The 27,050-nt window shown below is 37.2% G+C and overlaps 1 protein-coding gene across 15 annotated transcripts in view; it reads left to right on the top strand.

Moving 5' to 3' along the window:
- Positions 1 to 27,050, top strand: part of LOC145260561 (protein Daple-like) — a 322,031-nt gene that overhangs the window by 125,395 nt on the left and 169,586 nt on the right. For 7 of the 15 annotated variants that reach the window (XR_013864323.1, XR_013864327.1, XR_013864324.1 and 4 more), the window contains one exon: positions 4,769 to 4,816. The exons of the other annotated variants lie outside the window; for them this stretch is intronic. Coding sequence is in view for 3 of the 7 variants with exons in the window: in XM_080118813.1 (XP_079974939.1) it covers positions 4,769 to 4,816 (48 nt within the window). In the remaining 4 variants the exon portion in view is untranslated. The remainder of the gene's footprint in view (positions 1 to 4,768; positions 4,817 to 27,050) is intronic. 15 annotated transcript variants of the gene reach the window in all.

Below are 27,050 nucleotides of genomic sequence, written 5' to 3'. Positions count from 1 at the left end.
AATCAATCTACTACATATATCTTATATTGACAATAACATAACGGATCAAATCATTATAATTAAGGTAAAACATGTACATCTTTGATCTTTTCATGTTAAGAATGGTTTTTTAAATAGCAACTACTTATTTAGAAACTCATTCTTGAAACGTATAGGTAGTTTTGTAAACTATTTTGTTCCTAAATAATCTTATTTTGCATATCAATTGTTAATTATTTTCAAATTGCATTTTGTCAATTAAACAATGAACTAATACGACTTCACCATTTTAAATTAATTACAAAGAAAATATTTGAGAAAAAATATTTAAAAAGATCTAGCTTGTGTAGTATACGTTCTTCTAAGTGTATTTTCTCTCTTTTTGAAAGTACATGCAGATCCTGATGGACTTGGCTGGGCAGATTCTTATGAAATTTCACATGAAAGTACTTCAGTTTTCTTAGATAGGTTTGGATTGGAATGTCTTCAATAAGTATTGATAATCAAAATAATTCAGTGAAAGAAGGAACAAGTGATTTTGACCAAAGTTAACACCTTACACAGCCTACCATCACAAGTGAATTTGAGAAGCCGAGAGGCCCGACATAAAGTCAACAGGAGGTTCTTTGATATGATAGGGGTGCATTAGAAATGAATGTTTCTGTTTAAAGCACAATTGCACCATGATACTTGACATTTTCATTTTAAACTTAAATTCTAACCATTATCACCACACAAGCAGTAACGCAGGGCATATAAAATCAACAGCACTTTCTTAGATATGACAGAGGGGGGGGGGTTCTAAATGAATGTTTCTTTTAAGAGCACAATTGAAGCTTGATTTTTGTATTTTAAACTTTAATTCAGGCCATTATATATAAAATAATTTTATAAAATCAACAGTAGGCTCTCTACAGTGCAAATCAAAAGTAGGCTCTCTACAGTGCATAATATATTGTAGTCTACAGACAACAATATATTATGGACTAAGCCACTGTAGGGGGGAGGCATGTGAAGCTTCATTCCAGTGCACCTTGGTGGGTCCCCCACCTAGATCAGACTATCAATCGATTTGATTGAAAAATGGGTGATTTCATCAACTTTGATGACAATAAAAAATATGTTAAACATTTGTTGATCATCATTCAATCTCAGACAGTCGGGTTTCCATGCTAGTATATATATATATATATATATATATATATATATATATATATATATATATATATATATATATATAAAACATCACTCAATAAGTCCAGGGCCTGACTTATAGATGGCGTCACTAATAAAAAAATTCCTATTATTTTTATAAATGGCATGTATCAAAATTTGAGCCCAATCGTATTAAAAGTTTACAAATTACAGTGGAGCTACTGGTGCTAAATTTAAAATCAATGGTAAAATTTGAATTTGTCTCCTATTAACATTGAAATCATTGGTTTCTGATGGAAAAAATACTCTTCAAGAAAAGCAATGAGAACAGTAATCTCAATAATCCAAATAATATAAATTATCAATTCTCATCTCAAAAATTCAGAAAAATAATATTTGTTAACAGGAAGAACAATGTTTCTGAATTTTTGAGATGAAGATTGGTAATTTGTACTTGGATTATTCAGACTACTATTCTTATCTTGATTGCTGTTGTTACGTTTCAGCCAATGTAACCTCTTCTTCAAGTCTAACCACTTATTACTATATATATGGTTTTAAATAAAATGGTAGGTGGAAGTTTCTCGAGAGCTCTTTCGGCTATCATCTCTTCAGGAGCAAATCGATAGCAATCTAAATAATATTGTGACGAAAATAAAGAGTTCTATTGGGGAACTTATTTAATGTGCCAACGTACAGGGGCATTAATTAAATTTATTTACGTTTAAAAAACGATTAAAAATGTTGGCACAACGAGGGAGAGAAAAAAAAAAAAAAACGCGGGAGAAAAATTCAAAGTTCCCCAAAGAGAAACAATGCGTTTGATGTTTCCTTTTGCCGGCACAAAGAAGGTTGACGCACCGCGATAGAGACGGCCTCCAAAATCTTTAAATGGTTTTTGGAGTCCGCTCTATGTAGCACCTCGAACCAATCTATTTTATATCTATCGGCACATCCTAAAACGTTTGAATAGCCCAGAAATTGTTTTTTTGATTGAATTTATAATTTATAAATTGTCCTTCTCACTTTCCATGGAAAGTGAGAAGGACAATTCGCTTCCTTTCTTGGATGTTTTTGTCGAACGCTCAAGGGGGGGCTTTCTCACTACAATTTATAGAAAGCCGACATTTACTGGCCTATATGTGAACTGGTTGTCTTTTGTACCTAAATCACGTAAGGTCGGCTTAATTAATACTTTGGTACATAGAGCCCTCATGATTTGTTCGCCTAACAGATTGGATGTCGAACTCGATAAGATCAGGGAAATATTCATCAATAATGGTTATCCTGTTGACCTTATTGATGATTGTATTTTCAAAAAGGTTGCGGATTTTAAATCCCCTAAAACGTTTGGACCCTTGAAATGCCCGGTTTATTTGAAATTACCGTGGATAGGGGAGGGGAGTAATATAATTTCAGAACAGATTCGAAGAAGTATTTACGATTGCTTCAATTCGGTGACCTTGCGTGTGGTATATACTACGAGACCTGCTTTTCCGTCTTTCCGCAAGGATAGTTTGCCTTACATCCAAAATAGTAATATTGTATATCAGTTTAAATGCCAGTGCGATGCTGGTTATGTTGGGCGAACATCCTTGCACCTTTTGACTCGTATAAACCAGCATGTTCCATCGAAGATCAGACAAGGGAGGATGGGGTTCGGAGGTCTCCCTCCTTCTGCAGCCTTGGACTCTGCTATTGGCCAGCATTTGGTTGACAACCCGTGCTGTGCCGATAGATATAAAATAGATTGGTTCGAGGTGCTACATAGAGCGGACTCCAAAAACCATGTAAAGATTTTGGAGGCCGTCTCTATCGCGGTGCGTCAACCTTCTTTGTGCCGGCAAAAGGAAACATCAAACGCATTGTTTCTCTTTGGGGAACTTTGAATTTTTCTCCCGCTTTTTTTTTTTTTTTTTTCTCTCCCTCGTTGTGCCAACATTTTTAATCGTTTTTTAAACGTAAATAAATTTAATTAATGCCCCCGTACGTTGGCACATTAAATAAGTTCCCCTATAGAACTCTTTATTTTCGTCACAATATTATTTAGATTGCTATCGATTTGCTCCTGAAGAGATGATAGCCGAAAGAGCTCTCGAGAAACTTCCGCCTACCATTTTATTTAAAACCATATATAAATTCTGTACCTCTAAACATTTATTTAATTATTACTATATATATATATATATATATATTTAATGGTGACCTTAATTGCATTAAATTCTATAGTAGGTTATTGTTGCCCAGCATATGCACTGCTTCTTTGAATTATCTTACTCTCCACCATTCTTCCCTATCTATAATTTTTACTTTGTCCTATAAGAGTAGATAATTTTCCTTTTCCCTTCATATGTGATCAGCCATACCTGACTTTTCACTATCTCTACCTATTACAGATTTTTGATCTTCTACTAACCTTATTTTTAGTGGACGATATGTCTCACCTTTGTTTATTTTCCCACACTTACATTGGAATCGCATACACACAATTCTTAATCATGATTTTTTTCAGAGACATTGACTAGTACAAATGCTTTCAGAGAGTCAATTCGCTCCTGAATACTGTTGTCATGTCATCTGGTTTACATAATCTTATTTTTTCTGACAAGCTCTTTGTATACAAACTGGTCAGTTTTTTGGTGGTGTCTTATGATATTTTAGCACTGATGTCATGTTCTCTGGATATTTCTTTCAGGCAATGTTTTTTATCCTTTTGATATGTATTGCTGTTACTATATATTGCTTTCTTTATATTATATGGTCGGAGTTGAAATTTGAATATTGTTCAGTGAAAGTTGGATTTTGACATAAAAATTACTTAAATCCCTGATCAGTGCAAGACATCCGCACATCTAGGAAGAATATATTTTTTTTTTATTTTGAGAGTTCATATGGTGCAATAATGTTTAAACACCCTCTTTGTGAGGCCAGATTATGTCTCATCCACATAGTGTAGTCACATTGTTGGCTTTAGTTGTGTTGATCCTATTGCCATTTCCTCAAAATATTCCATGTATACTGGAGACAATGGTTATTCCATGGCTAAATCTTCTTCCTGGTGTGTATATATCGGATCCTATCACAAAGTACACCAGTCAAAATCTCTATTGTATCATCAATTGGGATGCAAGTGTGTTCCTTCTATGTAGTTACTGGAGTCAACTTATCCTGTACCAACTACTATATCTAAACTCGCTAAATCATGAATGGGAACAGTGTTGATTTTTTTTTTTTTTTGAGATGAGCCGAATTCTTGAGATTTGTCTATGTTTGGGATGATTATATCAATCATCCCAAATATAGACAAATCTCAAGAATTCGACTCCCCTCAAAAAAAAAAAAAAAAAAAAAAAATCAACACTGTTCCCATTCATGATTTAGGGAGCTTAGATGTAGTAATTGGTACAGGATAAGTTGACTCCAGTAACCAGGAATATTTTAAACATTGAGCACTAACAGGGCTTTAATGGAATACTCTTATAGCAGCCGAAACTTGCTACAATCACAAGCAGCAGCTAATTCTTGCATCTCAAGATTTGAAATCCCTGGCTTGTTCAATCACAAGCCAGCTCTCAATCACATGACTGAGTACATAAAAGCCAAAATCACAAACCCTTTTTCTCTTTTTCACTAGCTCCAGCTGGTAGCAGACTTCGCCTGGGGCTTTGGCCCCATGCCGAATGTGAGTACAACTTAACATGACAACCTTCTAACTCTCATTTGTTTCCACATGCGGTACCCAAATGAACATTCTTTATCATGCTAAAGAACTGTTCTGTTCGATAGACCGACACACACTGCAATACTTAAATACACTGAAGACCTTGCTCTTTCTTTCTCCTTTAACCAGTTTCCTTTCTCCTGATGACTGCTAGCAATAAACGTGTAAATGGAACTGTTCTCTTCTCCTTCCACCTACTAACCCGTTTCTCTCATGTACATGCTACTAACAAGGATGACAAAGTTTGTTTACTAATATAGAATGCAACTCCATTTCGTTGTCACTTATTCTTTACTCTTCTTGTGAATTTTATAAAGGCTGTATAAGTGTGGTAGCTTGCAGGAAGAATGATGTAATTTAATGTATAATTCTTAGTGAATAGAGGTTTTACTTTTTGTATTATGAATACTATTAGGATAAATAGATGTTAAAGGAAGTGAAAATGTTTAGCAATGCAGACGTCTAGTATACATGAGTAGTTGTTGGGTTTGAGACATGTTGATGTTTGCTTCATTAACGTTTATACATTTGATAAAAACATTCATTAACGTTTATACAATTGATAAAAAACAACACCTGTGCAAAGAGTTCTGTCGCATAGTTCCTTTATTCAGGGGCAAAACTACAGTGACAACATTAGACAGTGTAAAATCCAATTACTTTCTCATACAACGTCTTCCTTTTTTATAAAGCAAAAATAAAGATCTAATAAAAGGCAACAGACAAAAATAAAATAGTGACCTAGACATTCATTAAGCTGACTATGCTCTTGTCTAACAGGGATTATTCTGCTCTTTTCACTGTGGACTCAATTTAAGATGAATAGTCCTTGAACCTAGCAGGATTTCTTACTAGTCTTCCTGATTGTGTCATCCTCATCCTTACTGGGTTTGGTTTTGTTGGAGATGGTGTTGGGCTTGCTCTTTCTCTTCTATCGTTTTCATGTTGAGATATCTGGGAGTTACAAGACTCTTCTGTACCTGATTTCACATTTGCTTTCCTGCTCCACCACTTAATTATCTTGGAGCCCATTCTCAGTGACCATCTGATCTGGTATTCCATGGTGTTTAAGTTTAATGATCACCATCTTTGCCTGGGTAGATGATTAATTTCTCAGAAGTTGTTCATGTAATCAACTGTGCAGAGACGGTCCCTATCTACAAACTTGTAGAGATCTACTCCTTTTGCTCTGGGACTCTTAGGAATCTCATGAACTATTAAGGTCTTTGCCAGATTAGCTACTTCATATTTTCTACATGTGGGGCATTTTAAAACGTAGTGTCTGATGTCATTGTTCATATTTGGTCAATATAAACATTCTCTTACTCTTCTGAAACATCCTTCAACTCCCAGGTATATGGAATGGAATCTTTCAACACAATCTGCTGTGTTGTTGGGGCCACTACTCGTTTTTTTCTGAAAATTAACTGATCTTGTACAGTCATTTCACATCGTACAGTCACATGTATGTTAAAGAATCGATTCACCTTGTGCCAGTTGGCACAGTTTAATATTCAAATTTAAAATCGTTAAATACAATTTAGGCGCGCAGTGCAATTGATTGTTTCGGCGCGTTAAAAAAATGAAAAATGACACCCACGCAAATTCCGGCGTGACCTTTATATACCAAAGGTGTGTACGTAGTTGAAAGCACCCCATGTGATGTCTTCCGTCCAATGGAATTCCTCCTAGGACACATTTTAAAACTGATTTTCTAGAGCTCGTTTGGAGCCAATCAAACCAAATATAAACATGCACAAACACAAAATCTATCTCTTTAGTCTCTTAGCCTTTCGAGCATTCTTTCGTCTCTTTAAACTCTTCCGACTCATTCAACGCTTTCTCATTAGGACTTACCACGCGTGCAAACATCAATTATTTCATTTCCACTGCTCCGCGCATTAATACTCTCTTTTAACAGACGAACATTAATATTGTCTATGTTACATATTTGAACATTCAAAGAACACAAAAAAAGAGACTCTCCACCTTTCATATGAACTCAAAAAAAAGAACTCTGAAATATTGAGAACTATGTTTTAACTTGTTATTATTTGTTATTTCTATTCCGGAAATAAACCTCCGTTTGTGTTGCACATAAGATTTCTTATTTTTATTTTTATTATTTGTGGAGGAAGTCAGTTCCCAAAAAAAGGCCAGGCGACCCCCACAAGTTGGTGACCCGACGCAGAAATCATATGCACAACGGAATCTTATAAACTATTAAACAACCATGACTCAGCGGAAAAAGCGACAATTTTTTTTCGACCACAATTTCAAGCTCCGCGTCACCGGAAAAAATCAGTTGGCAGTTTAAAGGCTTTGAAATCACTTTCGAGCGAAGAAAACAAACATGGAACCTTCCTGTGTTGAAAAACCTCTGGCAACGTTAACGGTAAATATACCAGCATTTAATCCTACCAACATAAAGACCTGGTTTATCCAAATCCAAGCCCTTTTCGACGCAAAGCGGATAACGTCTCAACGAACCAAATATTGTTACTTGGTGGAAAAACTCCCGGCAGACGTCGTCGAAGAGGTGGCGGATTTATTGGAGAATGTGCCTGAAGACAACCCATATGACGAACTTAAGAAGGCCATCTTACGACGGACAGGCTTTTCAAACGAAACAAGGTTACGCAATCTTTTCACCCAAGTAGAATTGGGAGATCGCACCCCGTCACAACTTTTGCGATACATGCGTACATTGCTAGGGGACAACAAAATGTCCGAAAATATAATGAGAAGTCTGTGGCTGGATAAACTTCCAGACACAACAGTACAAATCCTAGCACCCACAACGGAAGAGACAAATATTGAAAAACTCGCCGATATGGCAGATCGAATCCATGAAAATCTGAGGCACCGCAAAGTAAACTCAGCACAAGCACAGCAGAAATAGACGTGCGACGACGATATATCGGGACTAAAAATGACGGTCGAAAATCTCACTCGACAAGTGCAGGAATTAATGCAAATAAACCATCGTTACTCATTTAATAAACGATCGGACTACCGAAAACGAAGTCTTAGTAGAGGTCGAAGCAATACACGGGAACGAGCGAACGAAATCTGTTTTTACCACAAAAAATTCGGCACACAAGCTCGGCGTTGCACTTATCCTTGTTCTTTTAAAAACAAGAATCAGGGAAACGAATATTCCGGCCAGTAGAGACGACGACTGTCGCTGGATTTTCCACTAAAGGTCGTTTATTTTTTATTCGTGATAATAATCATGGATATAATTTCTTAATAGACACTGGAGCTGAAATCAGCGTGATACCACCTCTACGTAAACAAAAAGCTATTCCACAGCCTTACCACCTCCAAGCAGCTAATGGCACACAAATACCGACATACGGTGAAAAATATTTAGACGTCAATCTCGGCCTGCGCCGCACATTTCCGTGGATTTTTACCATAGCCAACGTGACGACACCAATATTAGGAGCAGATTTCCTAGCACGGTTTAATCTATCGGTAGACATGACTAGCCGCACACTGACTGATAACCAAACAAAAATCGTAATTAAAGGTATCACCACAAGATACCAGTCTACTGGGATTAGTTCTGCCTTACCTGAAGAGACGTACATTCGTCGGCTGTTTCAAAAATACCCACAACTTACTCAGCCATTCAAAGTCACGGATAATATTAAACATAATGCAAAGCATTATATTAAAACGAATAGACAACCAGTCTACGCCACCCCAGACGTCTGAAGCCGGATAAGTACAAGATCGCAAAAGACGAATTTCAACGCATGTTGCAACAAGGAATTATTCGACCTTCCAAAAGTGCGTGGTCATCTCCTCTACACATGATACAGAAAGCAGACGCGACATGGCGTCCATGAGGCGATTTCAGGAGATTAAATGCACAAACTGTACCGGATAGATACCCTATCCCACACATTCACGATTTTGCAATCGGACTGCAAAATGCCACGGTATTTTCCAAACTGGATTTAGTAAAAGCGTATTACCAAATACCGGTGGCGGATGAAGATATCCACAAAACAGCACTGACCACACCATTTGGACTTTACGAATTCGTCAGAATGCCATTCGGACTTAGGAACGCTTGTCAAACCTTCCAAAGGTTAATAGACGAGGTTTTTAGGGACCTTCCATTCGTATTCGCTTACGTGGACGATGTCCTAATTGCTAGTAGAAACCTCGACGAACATAAACAACACTTGGAACAAGTTTTTCAAAAACTGTCCCATTACGGTTTAAAAATAAATTTGGACAAATGTATTTTCAGTCAGCAAGAAGTAAACTTCCTTGGACATTCAATTGATAAGGCTGGTATATCACCATTACCCGAAAAAGTAAGCGCCATTACGGATTTTCCACAACCTACGTCTGTTAGACAAGTTCGTCGCTTCATAGGTATAATTAATTACTACAGACGATTTTTACCCAACTGTTCCACAATCCTTGCACCGTTAACGTCATTATTGAAGAACAAAACGAAAAACCAACAATTAAAACTGGACGGATCAGCTTTAAAAGCTTTCCATCAAGCTAAAACTGCCTTAGTCAATTTCACAAAATTGAATTATATTAAGGACAGCGAAGAATCGAAGCTTACACTTACAACAGACGCGTCAGACATAGCTGTAGGAGCAGTTATACATCAACTGACAGGGGATACAATGACCCCTATATCGTTTTTCTCAGCCAAACTGAGCAAGACACAGACAAAGTACAGTACCTTTTCAAGGGAACTATTAGCAATTTATTTGTCAATTAAACATTTTAGACATCTATTAGAAGGAAGAAACTTCTGTATTTACACTGACCATAAACCGTTAACATATGCACTGCATACGCATGTAGATAAATATGGTCCAAGAGAAATCAGACACCTTGATTATATTGCCCAATATTCCACAGACATCAGATACGTCAAGGGGCAAGAAAACATCGTGGCGGACGCATTATCACGAGCTGCAATAACTTCACTAAATTCCAGTTCGTTAACTATGGAATTAATTGCACAAGAACAAAAGACGGACAAGACACTTACTGACGTACAACAGAAAACGTCTTTGCAACTGAAGGAAATGCCCGTACCTTTTAGTGTAACAACACTTTATTGTGATACAGCAAAAGAACAACCGCGTCCATACATACCGCCAAGCATCAGACGACATATTTTTCTACATTTTCACAATATGTCGCATCCAGGCAAACGAGCCACTGTAAAAATAATAACAGACCGCTTTGTTTGGCCGAATATGAATGCAGATATTCGAAATTGGACCAAGACGTGTGTATCCTGTCAGAAAAATAAAATACACAGGCACACGAAGTCACCGCTGGGCACTTTCAGTGCGCCTGATGCCAGGTTCACCAATATCCATGTTGACTTGGTGGGGCCATTACCGCCCTCAAAAGGACACACCCACATTCTCACCATAGTCGACAGGTTCAGCAGATGGCCAACAGCCATACCCGCGAAAGACACATCGGCAGCGACAGTAGCTGGAACAATACTAAAAGACTGGATAGCAATTTTTGGAGTACCGTCAATACTCACAACAGACAGAGGTTCGCAATTTCAATCGAAACTCTTCGCAGAGTTCAACCAATTGTTGGGAACAACCCACATAAAGACTACTGCTTATCACCCTTGCTCAAACGGCCTCGTCGAACGCTTTCACAGACAGCTAAAAACTTCTTTGGCCACGAGTCTTAACAACGCGGACTGGTCAGATAATTTACCATTAATCCTATTAATGATCCGAAACACAATAAAAGAAGACTTACAAAGCACACCAGCAGAGCTAGTTTTTGGATCCGTAGTCACACTACCTGGACAGTATTTTAATGCATACACAGATATTTCACCCACGGCTACATTTGTGACGGAATTAAAGAACAAAATGTCTTCTCTCAAATTTACCCCCACTAAGAGGGCTGACAAACAAACCTATATACCGAACGACCTTCACACATGCAAATTTGTGTTTATCAGGAATGATACGGTCAAAAAGCCATTTTGTCCAAATTACACTGGACCATACCAAGTTTTGGACAGAAGTGAAAAATATTTTACTGTCCAACGGAAAGACAGGAAAGACAACATCGCGATCGACCGAATTAAACCAGCATACATTGAGGAATACCCTCAGACAATTTCCCCACCAGAACAAATTCCCTTAGAACATGGGAGACCAGCAGAAAATGACGAGGACACCAAACCCACGACAAAAATGGGTAGGAAAGTCCACTGGCCGAAACATTTCAAGGAATACATTACATATTAAAAAAAAAAAAAATTTTTTCCAATCTGGGGGAGTATTTGTGCCAGTTGGCACAGTTTAATATTCAAATTTAAAATCGTTAAATACAATTTAGGCGCGCAGTGCAATTGATTGTTTCGGCGCGTTAAAAAAATGAAAAATGACACCCACGCAAATTCCGGCGTGACCTTTATATACCAAAGGTGCGTATGTAGTTGAAAGCACCCCATGTGATGTCTTCCGTCCAATGGAATTCCTCCTAGGACACATTTTAAAACTGATTTTCTAGAGCTCGTTTGGAGCCAATCAAACCAAATATAAACATGCACAAACACAAAATCTATCTCTTTAGTCTCTTAGCCTTTCGAGCATTCTTTCGTCTCTTTAAACTCTTCCGACTCATTCAACGCTTTCTCATTAGGACTTACCACGCGTGCAAACATCAATTATTTCATTTCCACTGCTCCGCGCATTAATACTCTCTTTTAACAGACGAACATTAATATTGTCTGTTACATATTTGAACATTCAAAGAACACAAAAAAAGAGACTCTCCACCTTTCATATGAACTCAAAAAAAAGAACTCTGAAATATTGAGAACTATGTTTTAACTTGTTATTATTTGTTATTTCTATTCCGGAAATAAACCTCCGTTTGTGTTGCACATAAGATTTCTTATTTTTATTTTTATTATTTGTGGAGGAAGTCAGTTCCCAAAAAAAGGCCAGGCGACCCCCACAACCTCTAGATATGTACTTTGTCTTCTCGCCATCCTTCCACAATTATTGCAATAGCTGCATGCTTCTGCCTTCCTTTGTGGCTGAACGCAATTCAAGCAACTTTCCCTCTGTCACAAGAATATATTCAGTGTCTCTGACATCATCTATGTATTCACTATTCACTCCATGTATCTGCAAAGCATATGAACTTGCAACCGCATCAACATATTTTGCAGTCGCTTTGGGCATTTCCCAAATTCTTTTTCCGTTATTGCTTCCAATTGCTAAGCTTGTGACCTGTTGACCAAGCATATGTTGGTGGGACTGTTCACATGCATATACTACTGTTAACAGTTCTTTTTCACTCTGTGCATATCTGGTCTCTGTCTGTAAATGATATGCTGAAGGTTGACCTTATTGTAGCAATTCAACTCCCATGCCTTTTCATTTGCATCACACTGAATGGGCAACGACTTTTTGTGATTATAGTATCTGGTGCTTCATTCACTAGCTTTTTGATTTTCTCAAAAGCCTCTTCATGGATTTACAACCATGTCCATTGCACATCTGTCTTTGTTAAATTTTGAATTGGAGACATCATGGCAGAGATTTAAGATAGAAACTTTGCCAGATAATTCGCAAATCCTCCCAATCATTGCACTCGATGTTTGTCGGACAGGGCATTCTTTTTTATGGCCTTTACTTTCTCAGGTTCAGAATGTAAACTCTCACAGGTTATCATGTGTCCCAGGATTGATGCAGATGTTTGTCGCAGATTCATTTTTTCTGTGTTCAGTCGCATCCCATGTTTTCGACATCTCTGCAACAGCTTCCTGAGCTTTGTCATGATCCACCTGTCCTTCCATGGTTTTACCTTTTCCCGCTACCAGAAGATCATCTACTTTATTGACAAACCCTTGCAAGTCGGCCACATTGTTATATAGCAGCCTCTGAAATATTTCCAGAGCCAGAGAATGGTAGTATGTAATGCTACTCTAGTGTCAGGCAATACCAGATTGCTCTGCTGGGCAGACTCGGAGGAGAGGGGAGGGGCGATCATATGTGGCTGATACTTTGTCAGGATTCCAGATGAAGAAATAATAAACTAGTTTCCTTTCAGGGAAAGCGAATTTTGGTGTTAAATGAAGATTACCATTTTGGACAGACTAAGTAAAAGATTGTCTGCCAAATAGACCACCTGGTTATATTAAAAAAAGGAATTTAAAACAAAATTTAGTTTTGATAATGGTTTTCTGATGGGGGAAGGATTGCAATTGACATGTTTGTTTTTGGATTTGAATGATGGGAGGGGAATGGCGGATGCACATCAAATGAAAGACAACCCCAGAAAGTTTGATAACCAAATAAGAGAAAAGGATTTCAGAAGGAAAAAAAAAAATGGGAAATGAAAAGGGTAACCATAGATAGCTGTCAGGGGACATAGTGTCTTTCATAAAATTAGAAGCCACTAAGTGAAAACGTCTTTTGCCATTTATTTACCAGCACAGACACAACGTCCGTTCTCATAGTGGTTCAAGTGCACACTTTCCTCCTCCGACCGACCCAGAATACAGAAACCCACTCTATGAACACAAAGAATCCAAAACTTTGAAATTTTCAAATGAAAAAAAAAAAACTATTTGAAAGAATTTCAGTTAAGTCTTGTAACTAAAAAACATTACTTAAATACAGAAATGACCCGAATTTAACTCTTGGCCTTCGGGCCAAGATCACAGTGTAATATCTGTTCTGATGCTACACTTCACCTTTTCGGACCTCAGTCCATGGAAGAGAAATCCTTCATGACTGAGACAATTTTTATTTTTGTTCCTATCCAGAGTGTCCCTTTTTGGGGAACTGGATTTTTCCTCCACATTAAAAACTGACCTTGTGTCTAACTCTGCCCTTATGGGGAGGCAAGTAAATAGAAATTATATATGGAATTATTTTGTGTAAATAATTATATTTGTTTATAAAAAAAAATGATCTCCGAGTTTTCATTAATTATTAATTGCTCGTTGATTTATGAAAATGATACATGTAAATGTCCATTTTTCTTGACTACTAAGGCAAGAAAAATGGACATTTACATGTATCGACCCAAGACCATTAAGGCTTTTAAATAGAAACACTTCCAGTTACCTGTACTGAATTATTTACTGTCAGGGAGTAAAGTCAGCTCGATCCCGGACCTGTGAAATGGATTTTGGTATATAAAATTAGATGAAGCCAGTAGTAGCTTGACAACATTTGTTACTCCATATGGTCGATTTTGTTGGAATATATAATACTACTGCTGGCAGTGGTGGCAATATACCACACTCTCTCTGTTGGGCATGCACACACGAAAGACAATATCCAAAGCTTGGATATCAGGATAGATCTAGAACAACCAAGTTATTCATAAATCAACGAGCTAACCAAACAGTCTACAACCCCAAACCGAGCTACAATTCCGATAAAAAATTTGTCGTTGGTGCTGTGGTCGGTTTTTTGCATCTTAGTACTGTTGTAATTAAGACAAGCGTATGGTAGCAAGAAAAATGTGAACACGGAGATTGTATATATACATATATATGCATATATTTATTCTCGACAAACGGGATGTTAGAAGAAAAAAAAAAAGGAAAGGATCGTTAGTATTTACTTGAAGTTGACTGGGACGACGATAAGGTATCGGCCGTGGCGACGTTGGTGAGAAGAGAGGTGGTTGATGTTTGGCTGGTGCGTCGGTGAAGTAGCAGTCGTGGCGACGGTGAAGACGACGATTAAGACGGCGTCGGAGAAGAGGAAGGTGCTGATGTTGACAGCGTTCGAGGCGAAGATGACGGCGTCGGTGATGGGAGGCAACAGCGACGATATTTTTCTTCCCGTTGTCAGTCTCTTGCATTAGTATCGCACCACATGCCACGTCGCTAGCGTCGGTGGTGAGTGTAAACAGCTTGGAAAAATCCGGAAATGAAATGATGGGTGGTGAAGAGAGTCATTCTTTAATTTTTTTTAAGGCTTTGTCGGCGCTCTCTGTCCATATGAAGGGTTTATTGATCTTGTTGAGATCATGTATGGGAGTCATGAGTTTTGAGAATGTGCCCGACCTGATTTGTTCCTGCAGGTGCGTCTCAAGGAACTGTTTGATCCATACCAGTCGGCCAATGAGGCTTTGTAACTCCTTCTTTGATGTTGGGGGCTTCATTTCTCGGATAGCTTGAACGTATTCGGGGTCAGGCTTGAAGCCTTCCTTGGTTATAATGCGACCCAGGAATTTTGCCTCGGTTGTGAGGAATGAGCACTTGTCAGGGTTTAGTTTGAGTCCAAAATTTCGGAGGGCGGTGAAAAGTTGTAAGTATTCGTCAAAAGTTCTTGCGTGAACCAAATTGTCGTCGATGTAGATCTAGGGAAGCAAAGTATGTGTTGCCTTTGCCGATCTTGTTGAATAACTGGTCAATTCTCGGTATTGGGTAAGGGTCTAGATCGACCAAGACTTTGTTCAGTGTCCTTTTGAAATTGGCTACTACGCGGACCGAACCGTTTTTCTTGCGCACGGCGAACACTGGGCTATTGAAGCCTTTGGGATTGGTGCATTTTTCAATGACGCCTTCATTTGCCATGCGATTGATTTCCGCGTCGACATCCGCTTCTAAGGCCTGGGCGATCGGGTGTTGCTTTTGACTGCGGGACTGACCGTTGGTTGGTATGCGGACGGGTCGGATGAATGTCCCCTTTTCGTTGTTATTTGTACCAATGATGTCTGCATATCTAATGAGTAGGTCAGCTGTAGCCCCCAATTCGTCACAACGAGGGTGGCTTGGTAATGACAGTCCAGTGTTTTGCTTCAGCCAGGTAAGTTTTTCCTCTAGTGTCCGGTTGTTGGGCTGGAGTTTCGTAGTTAAGTGACTTCGGAAGACAGCGGTTTCGGGTTCAAATGCCGAAATGTGGGTTAACGAAGCCGGCGGTGTGATGGGCGCTGAGTGTGTTAGGTGTCCCGAGGGAAGTATACGTCTGAATTCTACGGTAGAGTTCTGGTTGTCAATTACGTATGAGTTGAGCGTGTTATGGCGCAGGATATTTTGGCCGATCAGAATTGGAGTGTTTTGGGTTGTTACGAGTACGTTCACCCCTCTAAAAGTGGGGGAGTCAAAACTGCCAATAGTGGCGTCACTGGTTAATTCGCCGAAGGCGGTGATGCTGCTGTTGATGCCTTTCACTCGAACGTCAGTGTGGGCAATGTGTTTCTTAGCTTCTTTCGGAAGCTGACATAAAGGGATGATGCATGTAGAGCATCCCGAGTCTAGCATCGCGATGGCAGAGAAATAAATATCTTCGATTCTGAAAACAGACTGGACGAGTGGTGACTGGTGGTCAGGTCCTTGATGATTGAACATGTGATGGTTGATGTGGGGGTAGGGCGAACGAGCCATCACATCTCGTCCTGCCCGAAGTGAAAATCCTGGAGGTTTGTGGATTGTTGCGGCGATGTGGGTCTATCGGTTGATGGGTCGTTAGTATTTACTCGAAGTTGACTGGGACGACGATAAGGTATCGGCCGTGGTGACGTTGGTGAGAAGAGAGGTGGTTGATGTTTGGCTGGTGCGTCGGTGAAGTAGCAGTCGTGGCGACGGTGAAGACGACGATTAAGACGGCGTCGGAGAAGAGGAAGGTGCTGATGTTGACAGCGTTCGAGGCGAAGATGACGGCGTCGGTGACGAAGACGGCGGAGGCAGCAACGAACGCGAAGCGTGATGTGTTTGACTGGTCGGTCTGTCTAACTGCCGATTTGAAGATGCTGCCCCTTTTTTATATCGAGGCGCGATGAAAAAGTGGCTCGAGAAAGCCTGTGTTTAATTTAGGCGGGAGGCATTGTCATTGGCCAAAAAATATAAATGTTATTTTGCCAATGCCTGCGGAATTGCGCGTAAATCGCCTGAGATTTGTATTTCTGTTTTATAACAGTACCTCTGGCCATTTAGAGTAAGAGTCAACTACTATCAGGTAGTAAAAATCCTCCACGGGTCCCGCATAATCGATGTGGATCCTCGACCATGGTTGTTCAGTCTTAGGCCAAGGTTTATATGTTATTGGTGGTGCTTTTGCAGCCAAAACACAGCCTTTGCATCTATTCACCATGTCGGTAATATCTTGGTCCACAGCTGGCCAATAAACAAAACTTTTCATTAGGCTTTTCATTTTGTTTATTCTTGGATGCCCAATGTGAAAATCCCTGAATTCTTTTTTGAAAGATGACAACCCTTTCAACGTATAACAGTATTTTGTTGCAACCAGAAAAAATGTCTGAACTGGTGTCACCCAGTGCTAATTTCTGCTTCGTGGTTTGAATGAAGTTGTCATTTAGGGATTCTGACTTAATTTCCTGAAGTGTGACCGGCAATTCGCAGATAATATTGTTTATTATGGTTTTTACATCACTATTAATATGTAGTGCCACGATTACTAAATCTTCAAGAGGTTCCATTTTGGCAGGAATCAGTCTCAATATATCGTCTGCATGGGCTAGTTGTTTTGAGGGGAGAAATTGAATTGTAAAATTCTAATTCAGCAGAATAGTTCTCCATCTTTATAGTCGGTTCGCAGTGGATGTTTTTTGATCCCAAAAATGGATATCAACGGCTTATGGTCGGTTTGTAGAAAAAAATGTCTTCCATACAAGAACCGGTGGAATTTTGAAACTGCAAATATAATTCCTAGGGCCTCTTTCTCGATCTAAGAATAATTCTTTTCCGCTGGCAAGAGAGTTCGTGATGCGAAAACAATAGGCTGTTTCGAGCCATCCAGCATTCGATGTAGCATGCACGCCCGATGCCATATTGACTAGCGTCGCTAGCTACTATTATGTCCAACTGCGGGTTGAAATGTGCTAGGAATAGTTTTGAAGTCAGGATTCATTTTATTTCTTGGAATGATGTCTGGCAATCTTTTGTCCACTCCCAAGCCAGCAATTTCCAGCAATTCATTAAGTGGTGCGGCAATTTGTACATATTTAGGATGTACCCCTGGTAATAATTTGCCAAACCTAAAAGACTCTGTAATTGAGTTATGTTTACTGGTGCCGGCATTTCTTTAATAGCGGTCACCCTATCTGGGTCTGGGCGTCTGCCATCTTTATCGATTATTTGACCCAGGTATTTAATTGTTTGTAAAAAGAACTCGCATTTATCTGCTTTGATCATAAATCCATAATTTTGTATTCGACTGAATACTTGTCTGATATGTTTTTCATGTTCCTCCTTGCTTTTGCTCGCTATGATAATGTCATCAAGATATGCGATTGCGGTGTCCAAGCCGGACAGCATAGTATCCATTACTTGCTGGAATATTGCGGGTGCCACCTTGATACCAAACACGAGTCTTTCGTATCTGCACAAACCCCGATGAGTGTTAATACAGAGGAGGTTAGCGCTTTTGTCGTTTACCGGAATCTGTAGGTAAGTGTCACTTAGGTCGATCTTAGAAAAAAACTTGCCGCCATTTAATTTCATGAACACTACTTCTGGATTAGGTAATGGATAGTGAAAATCTTCTAAGGACCTGTTGAGTCCGGTTGCGAAGTCGGCACAAACGAGAATTTCCCTGGACCTTTTCTTTACGTAAACTACCGGAGCAGCCAATATTCAATTTTAACCAGTATACTGATGCTTTCTAATCTGCCTAGTTCCTGATTTATTTTGTTCAGAAAAGCGAACGGGTCATTACGTTTCTTTTTAAACACCGGTTGTGTGCCAGGTTTCAACTTAAAATCTGCGGCCATTTTTGTACATCTCCCCAGGCCAGGAGTAAATACGTTTGTGAATTCTTTTTTAAAACCAGTTATAAGTTTCTCCATTTCTGCTGGGCGGGTATCTATTTTCTTGCAGAATGGATATTTTTTTTTTTTTTTTTTTTACATAGGCATCACCACATTATCAAGGCCAAGAGGCCACTCAAGGATAAGGGTTAAAGAGTGTACAGTAGAAATTGGACATTATAGTAATCATTAGTAATGAAAATTTGGTAAAGTTGATAACTTATATGGAACGGCTCATCAAGAACTTATTTACGTTAGACTTGAAGACAACCATATTGTAGTCAGCCGGAAAGCAGGAAAACGGAAGACAATTCCACAGGCGTGCAGTTCTAAGAAAAAAGCTTTGTTCATGGAATCTACGTTTAGGTTTAGGCACAGATAAAGAGTGGGGGGAATTATTGATAGTGTTTACAGCTAGACGAGTGTTTCTTGTGAAAGTTTGGCGAGGAGGGACCATAGATTGAAGCTCAGTTGAACACTTTCCATGAAAATAACGATACATCAGAGACAAACTCGCAACATCTCTTCTGTGAGATAAAGGTTGCAAGGAAGAGAAAAGGACATCTCCTACGAGGCTACGAAGTCTATTTTGAACTCTATCAAGGCAGGCCAAGTCCTTTCTAGCAGCTCCTGCCCAGATGTGGCAACAGTATTCCATCCTTGGACGTACCTGGCTCTTATATAGATAGAGAATAGCATCAGCAGTGAGATATCTACTGGATCGATAGAAAGATCCCACCATTTTTCCAGCGGCCTTGGCAACAGATTTGATGTACGTGTTCCATTTAAGATCAGGAGTAATGGTCAAGCCAAGAAGTTTGTCAAAACTTGAGGCCTCCTGAAGACGAGAGCCATTCATTTCAATTGATGTCAGATGTGGATCAGAATGTTGATGATGTAAAGAGAGAAGCTTGGTTTTAGATGCATTAAAAGTAACCAGACATTCTTTACCCCATTGTACTACGTGCTCAAGATCAGAGGAGAGAGAATTGGAGAGAACTTGGTCGTTTACTGTCTTAGATGTGCTACCATAAATGGTAGTGTCGTCAGCATAGATGTCTACAAATGATGTAAGGATGTGATTTGGAAGATCATTAATGTAGATCAGGAAAAGAGTTGGGCCCAGGATGGACCCCTGAGGGACACCGGCATTAATACTGTGAGCTTCAGATTTTTGCCCCTCAACTACTACTCTTATGAACCTCTCAGAAAGAAATGATTTAATAATTGAGAAGACATTTCCAGCAATACCATAGCTAGAGATCTTATGAAGTAAACCTTTATGCCATACCCTATCAAAGGCCTTAGATATGTCGAGAGCAATTGCCCTAGAAAGGTTGCCTCCGTCGAGAGATTTGCTAATCCTATGAGATATTACTGTAAGCACATCTGCTGTAGGTCTAGCAGAACGGAAACCATATTGAGTGTCACTAAGAAGGTTATTTTTGTTGAGATGGTTGATTACTTCTGTATTTAACACAGATTCCAGCAACTTACTCATGACGCACAGGAGACTTATTGGCCTGTACTGAGAGGGGGATGAGCGATCACCTGAATTCTTAAATACAGGGCATACTGATGAAATTTTCCAGGGAGATGGGAAACAATTCTCCTTAAGACAACGTTTAAACAGTTTTGTAAGTATGGGCGCTAGTTCAGGTTGAAGTTTTTTGAGTACTATAATTGGAATACCGTCAGGGCCAGTTGCTTTACTCGAATCAAGGTTTTTGATTAGCTTGGCAACATCACGTACAGATATACGTATATCACATAGCGTGTTTTCTGATACAGGAGGAAATATTGGGGGTTGGCAGCCTTGATCGCAAAGGGTAGAATTAGCTGCGAAGTTCTTGACAAAGAGTTTGGCTTTGTCTGATGCTGACGAGATTACCTCAGGTCCATTGATAATAGTTGGGATGGAGCACACGCTTCTGTTCATGATTCTGTTTGCTATTTGCCAAAACTGGTGGGAACCAAGCCGCTGCTCAGCTACTTTGGACTTAACAGATTGAGCATACAACTCTCTTGCATTCTTTATTACTTTCTTACAATGGTTGTTGGCAGTCCTGAAAGCGGCTTTAGTTTTCATACATCTATTACGTTGGAAACAGTGGAAAAAGTGATTTCTGTGCGCAATGGCAGCAGCACATTCTGGAGAGAACCATGGCTGGCTGTTAGGTTTTTGCTGAAACTTTTTCGAGGGTATGAAACGGTCAATACCTACAATTAACCATTCCGTCAGGTCTAATACTATAGAGGACACATCCTTTTTAAACATGGAATGCAGAGGTAGATCAGATATAAATGTACGGAAGCTATCCCAGTCAGCCTTAGTGTATCGATATACTGTACGATGGAGAGGTACGTCTGGGGACTTATTACATTTCATTTTTATCTTAATTGATACAACAGAGTGGTCGGAAGAGCCAAGAGGCGACAGAACAGAAACTGAACATAGTTCAGGGCAAGTTGTGAGAAAAAGGTCTAGTAGGCTCGCATACTGGCCATGGAAGATCCCTGAAACGAAACTCCTCCATGCTGTCAGAATAGCAATACACATGAAAAAATTGAAATAGCTTAAAGTATTTCAATATTGGTATACATAGAAAGAGCTTGATGAGCTAAGAAAGAATCTTTTTAAATTTTAAAAATCTGATTCAAATTAAGGAAGTTATGACTATTTTTGTGCCTCACACGTTTGGATATTTTCCCCTCTTTAAGACCATATGCGTTTTGTCACATTTTTTACACTACTTTTTCAGTAAAAAATGTCATATCTTTGTTAAAACACTAGACTAAGCAATGAAATTTACCAAATAAGTGTATTTTTATACAAGGAATCAAAATATGCAACTGAAAATATCCAAAAGTCCATGGTTTCCAAATAATCTGCAGTAAATGTGCATAAATATGCAGCAATTCCTTAAAAATGCCATGTATCCATAAATAGAAAAGAAGTTGGAGAACTCAAAGTTGAATTGTAATGTGCATTACGTACAAAAAACTTAAATCTAAACATAGGACCATTTAAAAATGAATATATTGCAATATTTCTTTGGTATTATTGTAGATTAACACCTTCTGTTTAACCCCACCCAACCCCTTCTGACCACCCCTCCAAAAAGTGATTCTACCTTTTTAGGCAATTATGTATGAAATGCCATGAAAAACTTTAATGAAAGATAAACAAATTCTTTTAGAATTTAATGTAAAATAATTCCCCATTACAGGTCATTCTAGCGTTTTAGGGCAGTTAACTGTTTTTCTTTATGAGAGATAAATCCTGTATGCTTTTTGTTTTATTTTTTTAAGACAATTATGTGTGGTTTTAAGAGGGTTTCTATGCAATGAGAATATGGGGAGGGTTGCTATTCGGACTTTGAATTAATTGTAGGGCTAAGGGAAATTATGTGGGAACATACTGAAAACTTGACAAAAACAATATTAGAGGGGGGGCGTTTAGTTTCACAAAAATGTAATGTAAAATAATTCACCATTTCCAGCATTTTAGGGCAGTTAACCAATTTTTTATGAGCATTTTTCTTTAAGCAAGGATCTATTTTTTGTTTGTTTGGTTTAGATGCTTGTGTGTGGCTTACAGAAGTATTTTGTTGGGGGGGTTGCCACTCGAACTTAGTGTTATTGTTAGGGTTAAAGAGTGTTTTAGGAGGAGACTTGCCACACATAACTTTAGTAGGTGGGTTGCTAACAGTATTTTGTTTTACTATTTATTTTTAAATTGTTACCAAGACTTCAAATATTTAAGTGTCAACTGACATTTGTCTTGTTCTCTGGAAATGCTCAACAGTCAACACTATTTGTGCGTTTATATTACTTGCCACAGAGGTCGAAAAAGTTGTCCAAAAAATAAAAAATAAAAAAATAAAATTATAACAAATAAACGTTATGCAAAGCATGTTTTTATTTAATGTAACATGTTTATTCAGTTCGAAAACCATACAGTGCTTACCGATGTATTGGAAAGTTAAAAATGGCAACCGACTATCTCTTTCACACGGTAAGTTTGGGAAAATGAGTTAAAAATAAAAAACTAGATAAAATACTGTTAAAAACCCGCCGAATAGTTTCTAACAGTATTTTGTCTATTTTTTGTTTATTTATAACCCATTTTCCCAAACTTACCGCCTCAAAGAAAGAGTCGGCCGCCATTTTAAATTTTTGAATACATCGGTAAACTATGTTTTTCAAGCTGAATAAACATTTTACATTAAATATAAACACTAAAAACATATCCAGTTAGGTAGAAAAGTAACTTATCTTGCCTTTGATAACATTTATTTGTTATATATTTGTTTTTTGACAACTTTTTCAAATCTATTTGTATAGTAGTACAAACGAGATTTTCATACATCTTTTGATTTTGAAAAAAAACATTTGTGGCTGTTCGCAGTAAAACATTGTTTTAATTCGCTGTTCAAAACTAATGCAATGAATAAAAGTGCATGCAAGCTATATATCTACAAAAGTTTACTTTGTTTTTTAACCATGTTTTTAAATTTGACCAGAAATGTGAGAAATTATAATGGATTCATAATGCCGAATTGGTTGGGATTGTTATTATACATTCTGAAAACCGAATAATTCTAAACTAATGTTATTCTGATAACATTCTCTAATTAAACATATCAGACCATTTATATTCATATTTTCATGCTTTTCTTAATTCGTTCGTGAATAAAAATTAAAGAACGCGTGTTGTTTATACTGTGCTATGGCTAATACTACAACTGCTGCAGCGCTGCTGCTACTAATACTAACTTAATTTGACCAAACTCGAAAAATAAACATTTTTTTCAGGTAGGTCCTTTTAAATTATTATCAATTACCACGGTCCTACTCAACATAAAATAATACTTCTAATTGATAAAGATAGTAAAAAGAATGATTTATTTAGTAGTAGGTGTCCGATTAAATTTTTTTTCAAAATGTTCGATACTATTAAAGTCTTATTTTTAACACAACAAAAACAGAAATGGTCAAAAATATTTCGGACACTTGACAGTATTAAGATTAACACCTCTTCTGATTGGTTCCCAAATTTCATGACGAAATTCTTCATACAATCACGGTACGGACCTTTAGAAAACAGGGGGGGTCATTACAAAACCTTACAAAACCTTACCGAAAACGCCATTTTATGACGTTCACATTTTTATCACTTTATTTGCTTAAAACTCTTAAAATATATAATGTACATCCATATTTATTAATTCATTTGAAAGTATATTCATTTTCGAACAAAACAAGTAATAATTTGAAGACTTGAAATGCTTTGGTTTGAAAAATATGGCTATTTTAGTAGAACTACCTTGAAATCTGTAATTATCCAAAGCGTTTTTTTTCGTCCGTGTGTATTACTAGTAAGAAACGAACAGGTTCTCACTATTTTTTAGCACATACAATCTTAGTTTTTTTGTTTTCCTCCATAAAGTGACATTTGTAATTAATTCACCTTCAAAATGAATATTTGTACCATTAACGGCCGTCGCCGTTCTGTTAGTTTTTAACATAGTCGGCTTTCGTAATATTTTCCACATTTTGAGATTTATTATTAAAAGATCCGATCCACTGTCTAATTGGAATTTAATAGCCTTGCCGAAAATGTTAACCGTTACATATTTGCGTAGATTTTCATCTACGACTTCCTTAGTTCTGATTTGACATACATGGTTTCTATTCTGAGTTTTTACAGTGTGAACTTTTATGACCGGTCTTATTGCATAAATGGCATCTTTTTGTTAAAAATGGGCAATCCCTTACTCAATGTATTCCACCACATCTAAAACAAACGCTCTGTGCTTTTAGTTTTTCTGAATTTCGGTGGGTAGTGTCTGTGTACCATTTCGACGGTTTTTTCTTAGTTACTTTTTTTATATTCGCAATACCTGCTTCGATATTTCTGGCATCTTTTTTATAATTTCTACTTTTTGACAATCCTCAGTCAATTTTTGACGTGTTTAGTTCAGTTCATTTTCTAATTTTGTAAGGACTCTGCGCTTGATTTCCGCATCTTTTCCTAAGGTTAACCCTTGTGAAAACACAGGACATTAAAAATTGTCTGCTGTTAGTTCAGACAACTTAAAGTCATCAGTGTTATTTCACTACAGCTGCGTAGGTGGCAAAATCGTCATTATCGTCTTTTATCACATTCAAACATCTCCAACGCTTATGGAAAAGACATTTTCATCGAGAAAAGTTCTGTTAACAAATTTACCGTCTCATTGAATGATAAATCTGCTCTTTTCCGAGGCAAGATGTAATCCACGAATTTATGCTCAGCCGTTTCCAGTTTTCGTAGTAGAAGTCTGGTTTTCTTTTGATCAGACCAGTTGCTGCAGTCAATATTAAAAAAAATCTTCATAACGCCGAAAATACACTGCAAATGATTTTTCCTCTTCCTCGTACTTACAATTGTCTATCGCGGTCCATATTGTATTCTGAGAAAATGCTGAATTGCTTTCGGCGTTCGCATTATTCTTAATTTCTGTAAGCAATTCCTCTGTTCATAATTGATGTTCGGCTAACTGTTTTTGAACTTTCTTTTGCTGTTCCTCAGTTCATATTTGACATTTCGTCCATTTTGCTTTGTCAGCATGAGCAATTGCTGAATTTTACAAAACCGTTTTATTCTTTCTTATTTCTTCCTCTAGACAATAAAACGAACAGAAAAAAAAAACATAAATATATAAAAGGTTCATTGTCTAAAGAAAAAAAGAAAAAATCAAGTGTATATTTTTCTCCGGAGAGAAAAAAAAAATAACGCCCAATTTTAGCAGCGAAAACCACAAGTGACGAATTCTTTTCCAAAAGTATAAAAATTTACATTTCTAAGTCGCGACAAACCTTTTTCTTTTTGCAAAAGTACAGCTCTATCTTTGAAAGTCGTGACGAACTTTCTTCTTTTCAACTCTTTTTTTTTTTTTTTTTTTTTTTTTCCCGTAATGATCTGCATTTTTTTTTTTTTAAGTTACCATGAACCTTTCAGTTGCAAGTGTTATATTAGACGCTTCCTTAATCTTGATAACGTTTGAGTCCGACGTTGTTAGTATTTTAGAATACTATTTCAACGCAAGTATTTTTTTTTTTTTTTTTTTATTCAATGCCGTTACTGGTTTGATTTTAGTATGCTCCTTGAGTCCAATGTCGTCAGTGTTTAGTTTTTTAGAACAGTTTTTAAACGTGAGTACGTTCTCCGAATCCAATGTGGCCAGTGTTATGGCTTGCAATAAGCCACAAAGAAAACAGAACAACGGAATAGAGTTTAAACAACAACTGGAACAACAACGTAAAAAGATTACAATTGAAAAGAGTAGTAAACGTCACCGAGCAGGCGAGGGACGCTCTAGTGTTTAATCCACACCTGGGATCAAAAGGTCTATGGTTTATATAATGAATAGAACAGTCCATTTGGAGGGTGATTCCCCACAACAGTAAATTAATAAGTTGGACAAGTTTTTAATGTTAGGTAAATTAATAAGTTGGACAAGTTTTTAATGTTAGGTAAATTAATAAGTTGGACAAGTTTTTAATGTTAGGTAAATTAATAAGTTGGACAAGTTTTTAATGTTAGGTAAATTAATAAGTTGGACAAGTTTTTAATGTTAGGTAAATTAAGCTTCCAAGATAGGATAACTCTGGATTGAAGCAAAAATAAAAATAACTCCAGCCTCGGACTTCTTCACTGACAGAAGACAAAATAGACCAAAAAGGCCAACATTCATGTTTTTATCTATTTTTACTAATTTTCCAGCATTTATTATATTTAATTGTCAATAGATTTTTACACCTTTTTTAAGATGTAACTTGAACTGTAACTTCATTAAGGTGTGGATATTTATTAAATGTCAACACCTTAATAAAGCTACAGTTCATGTTGTTACAAACGTTTTACTTGAATAAACCATGGGTTCTTTATTTAAAAGGTTTTTCTGATATAATTTATTTAAAAGGTTTTTCTGATATAATTTATTTAAAAGGTTTTTCTGATATAATTTATTTAAAAGGTTTTTCTGATATAATTTATTTAAAAGGTTTTTCTGATATAATTTATTTAAAAGGTTTTTCTGATATAATTTATTTAAAAGGTTTTTCTGATATAATTTATTTAAAAGGTTTTTCTGATATAATTTATTTAAAAGGTTTTTCTGATATAATTTATTTAAAAGGTTTTTCTGATATAATTTATTTAAAAGGTTTTTCTGATATAATTTATTTAAAAGGTTTTTCTGATATAATTTATTTAAAAGGTTTTTCTGATATAATTTATTTAAAAGGTTTTTCTGATATAATTTATTTAAAAGGTTTTTCTGATATAATTTATTTAAAAGGTTTTTCTGATATAATTTATTTAAAAGGTTTTTCTGATATAATTTATTTAAAAGGTTTTTCTGATATAATTTAT

This window comes from Euprymna scolopes, chromosome 36, assembly GCF_053919585.1.
Source record: "Euprymna scolopes isolate OS-2025 chromosome 36, ASM5391958v1, whole genome shotgun sequence".
Taxonomy (NCBI): Eukaryota; Metazoa; Mollusca; class Cephalopoda; order Sepiida; family Sepiolidae; genus Euprymna; species Euprymna scolopes.
This window is presented reverse-complemented; position numbering and strand designations above follow the sequence as displayed.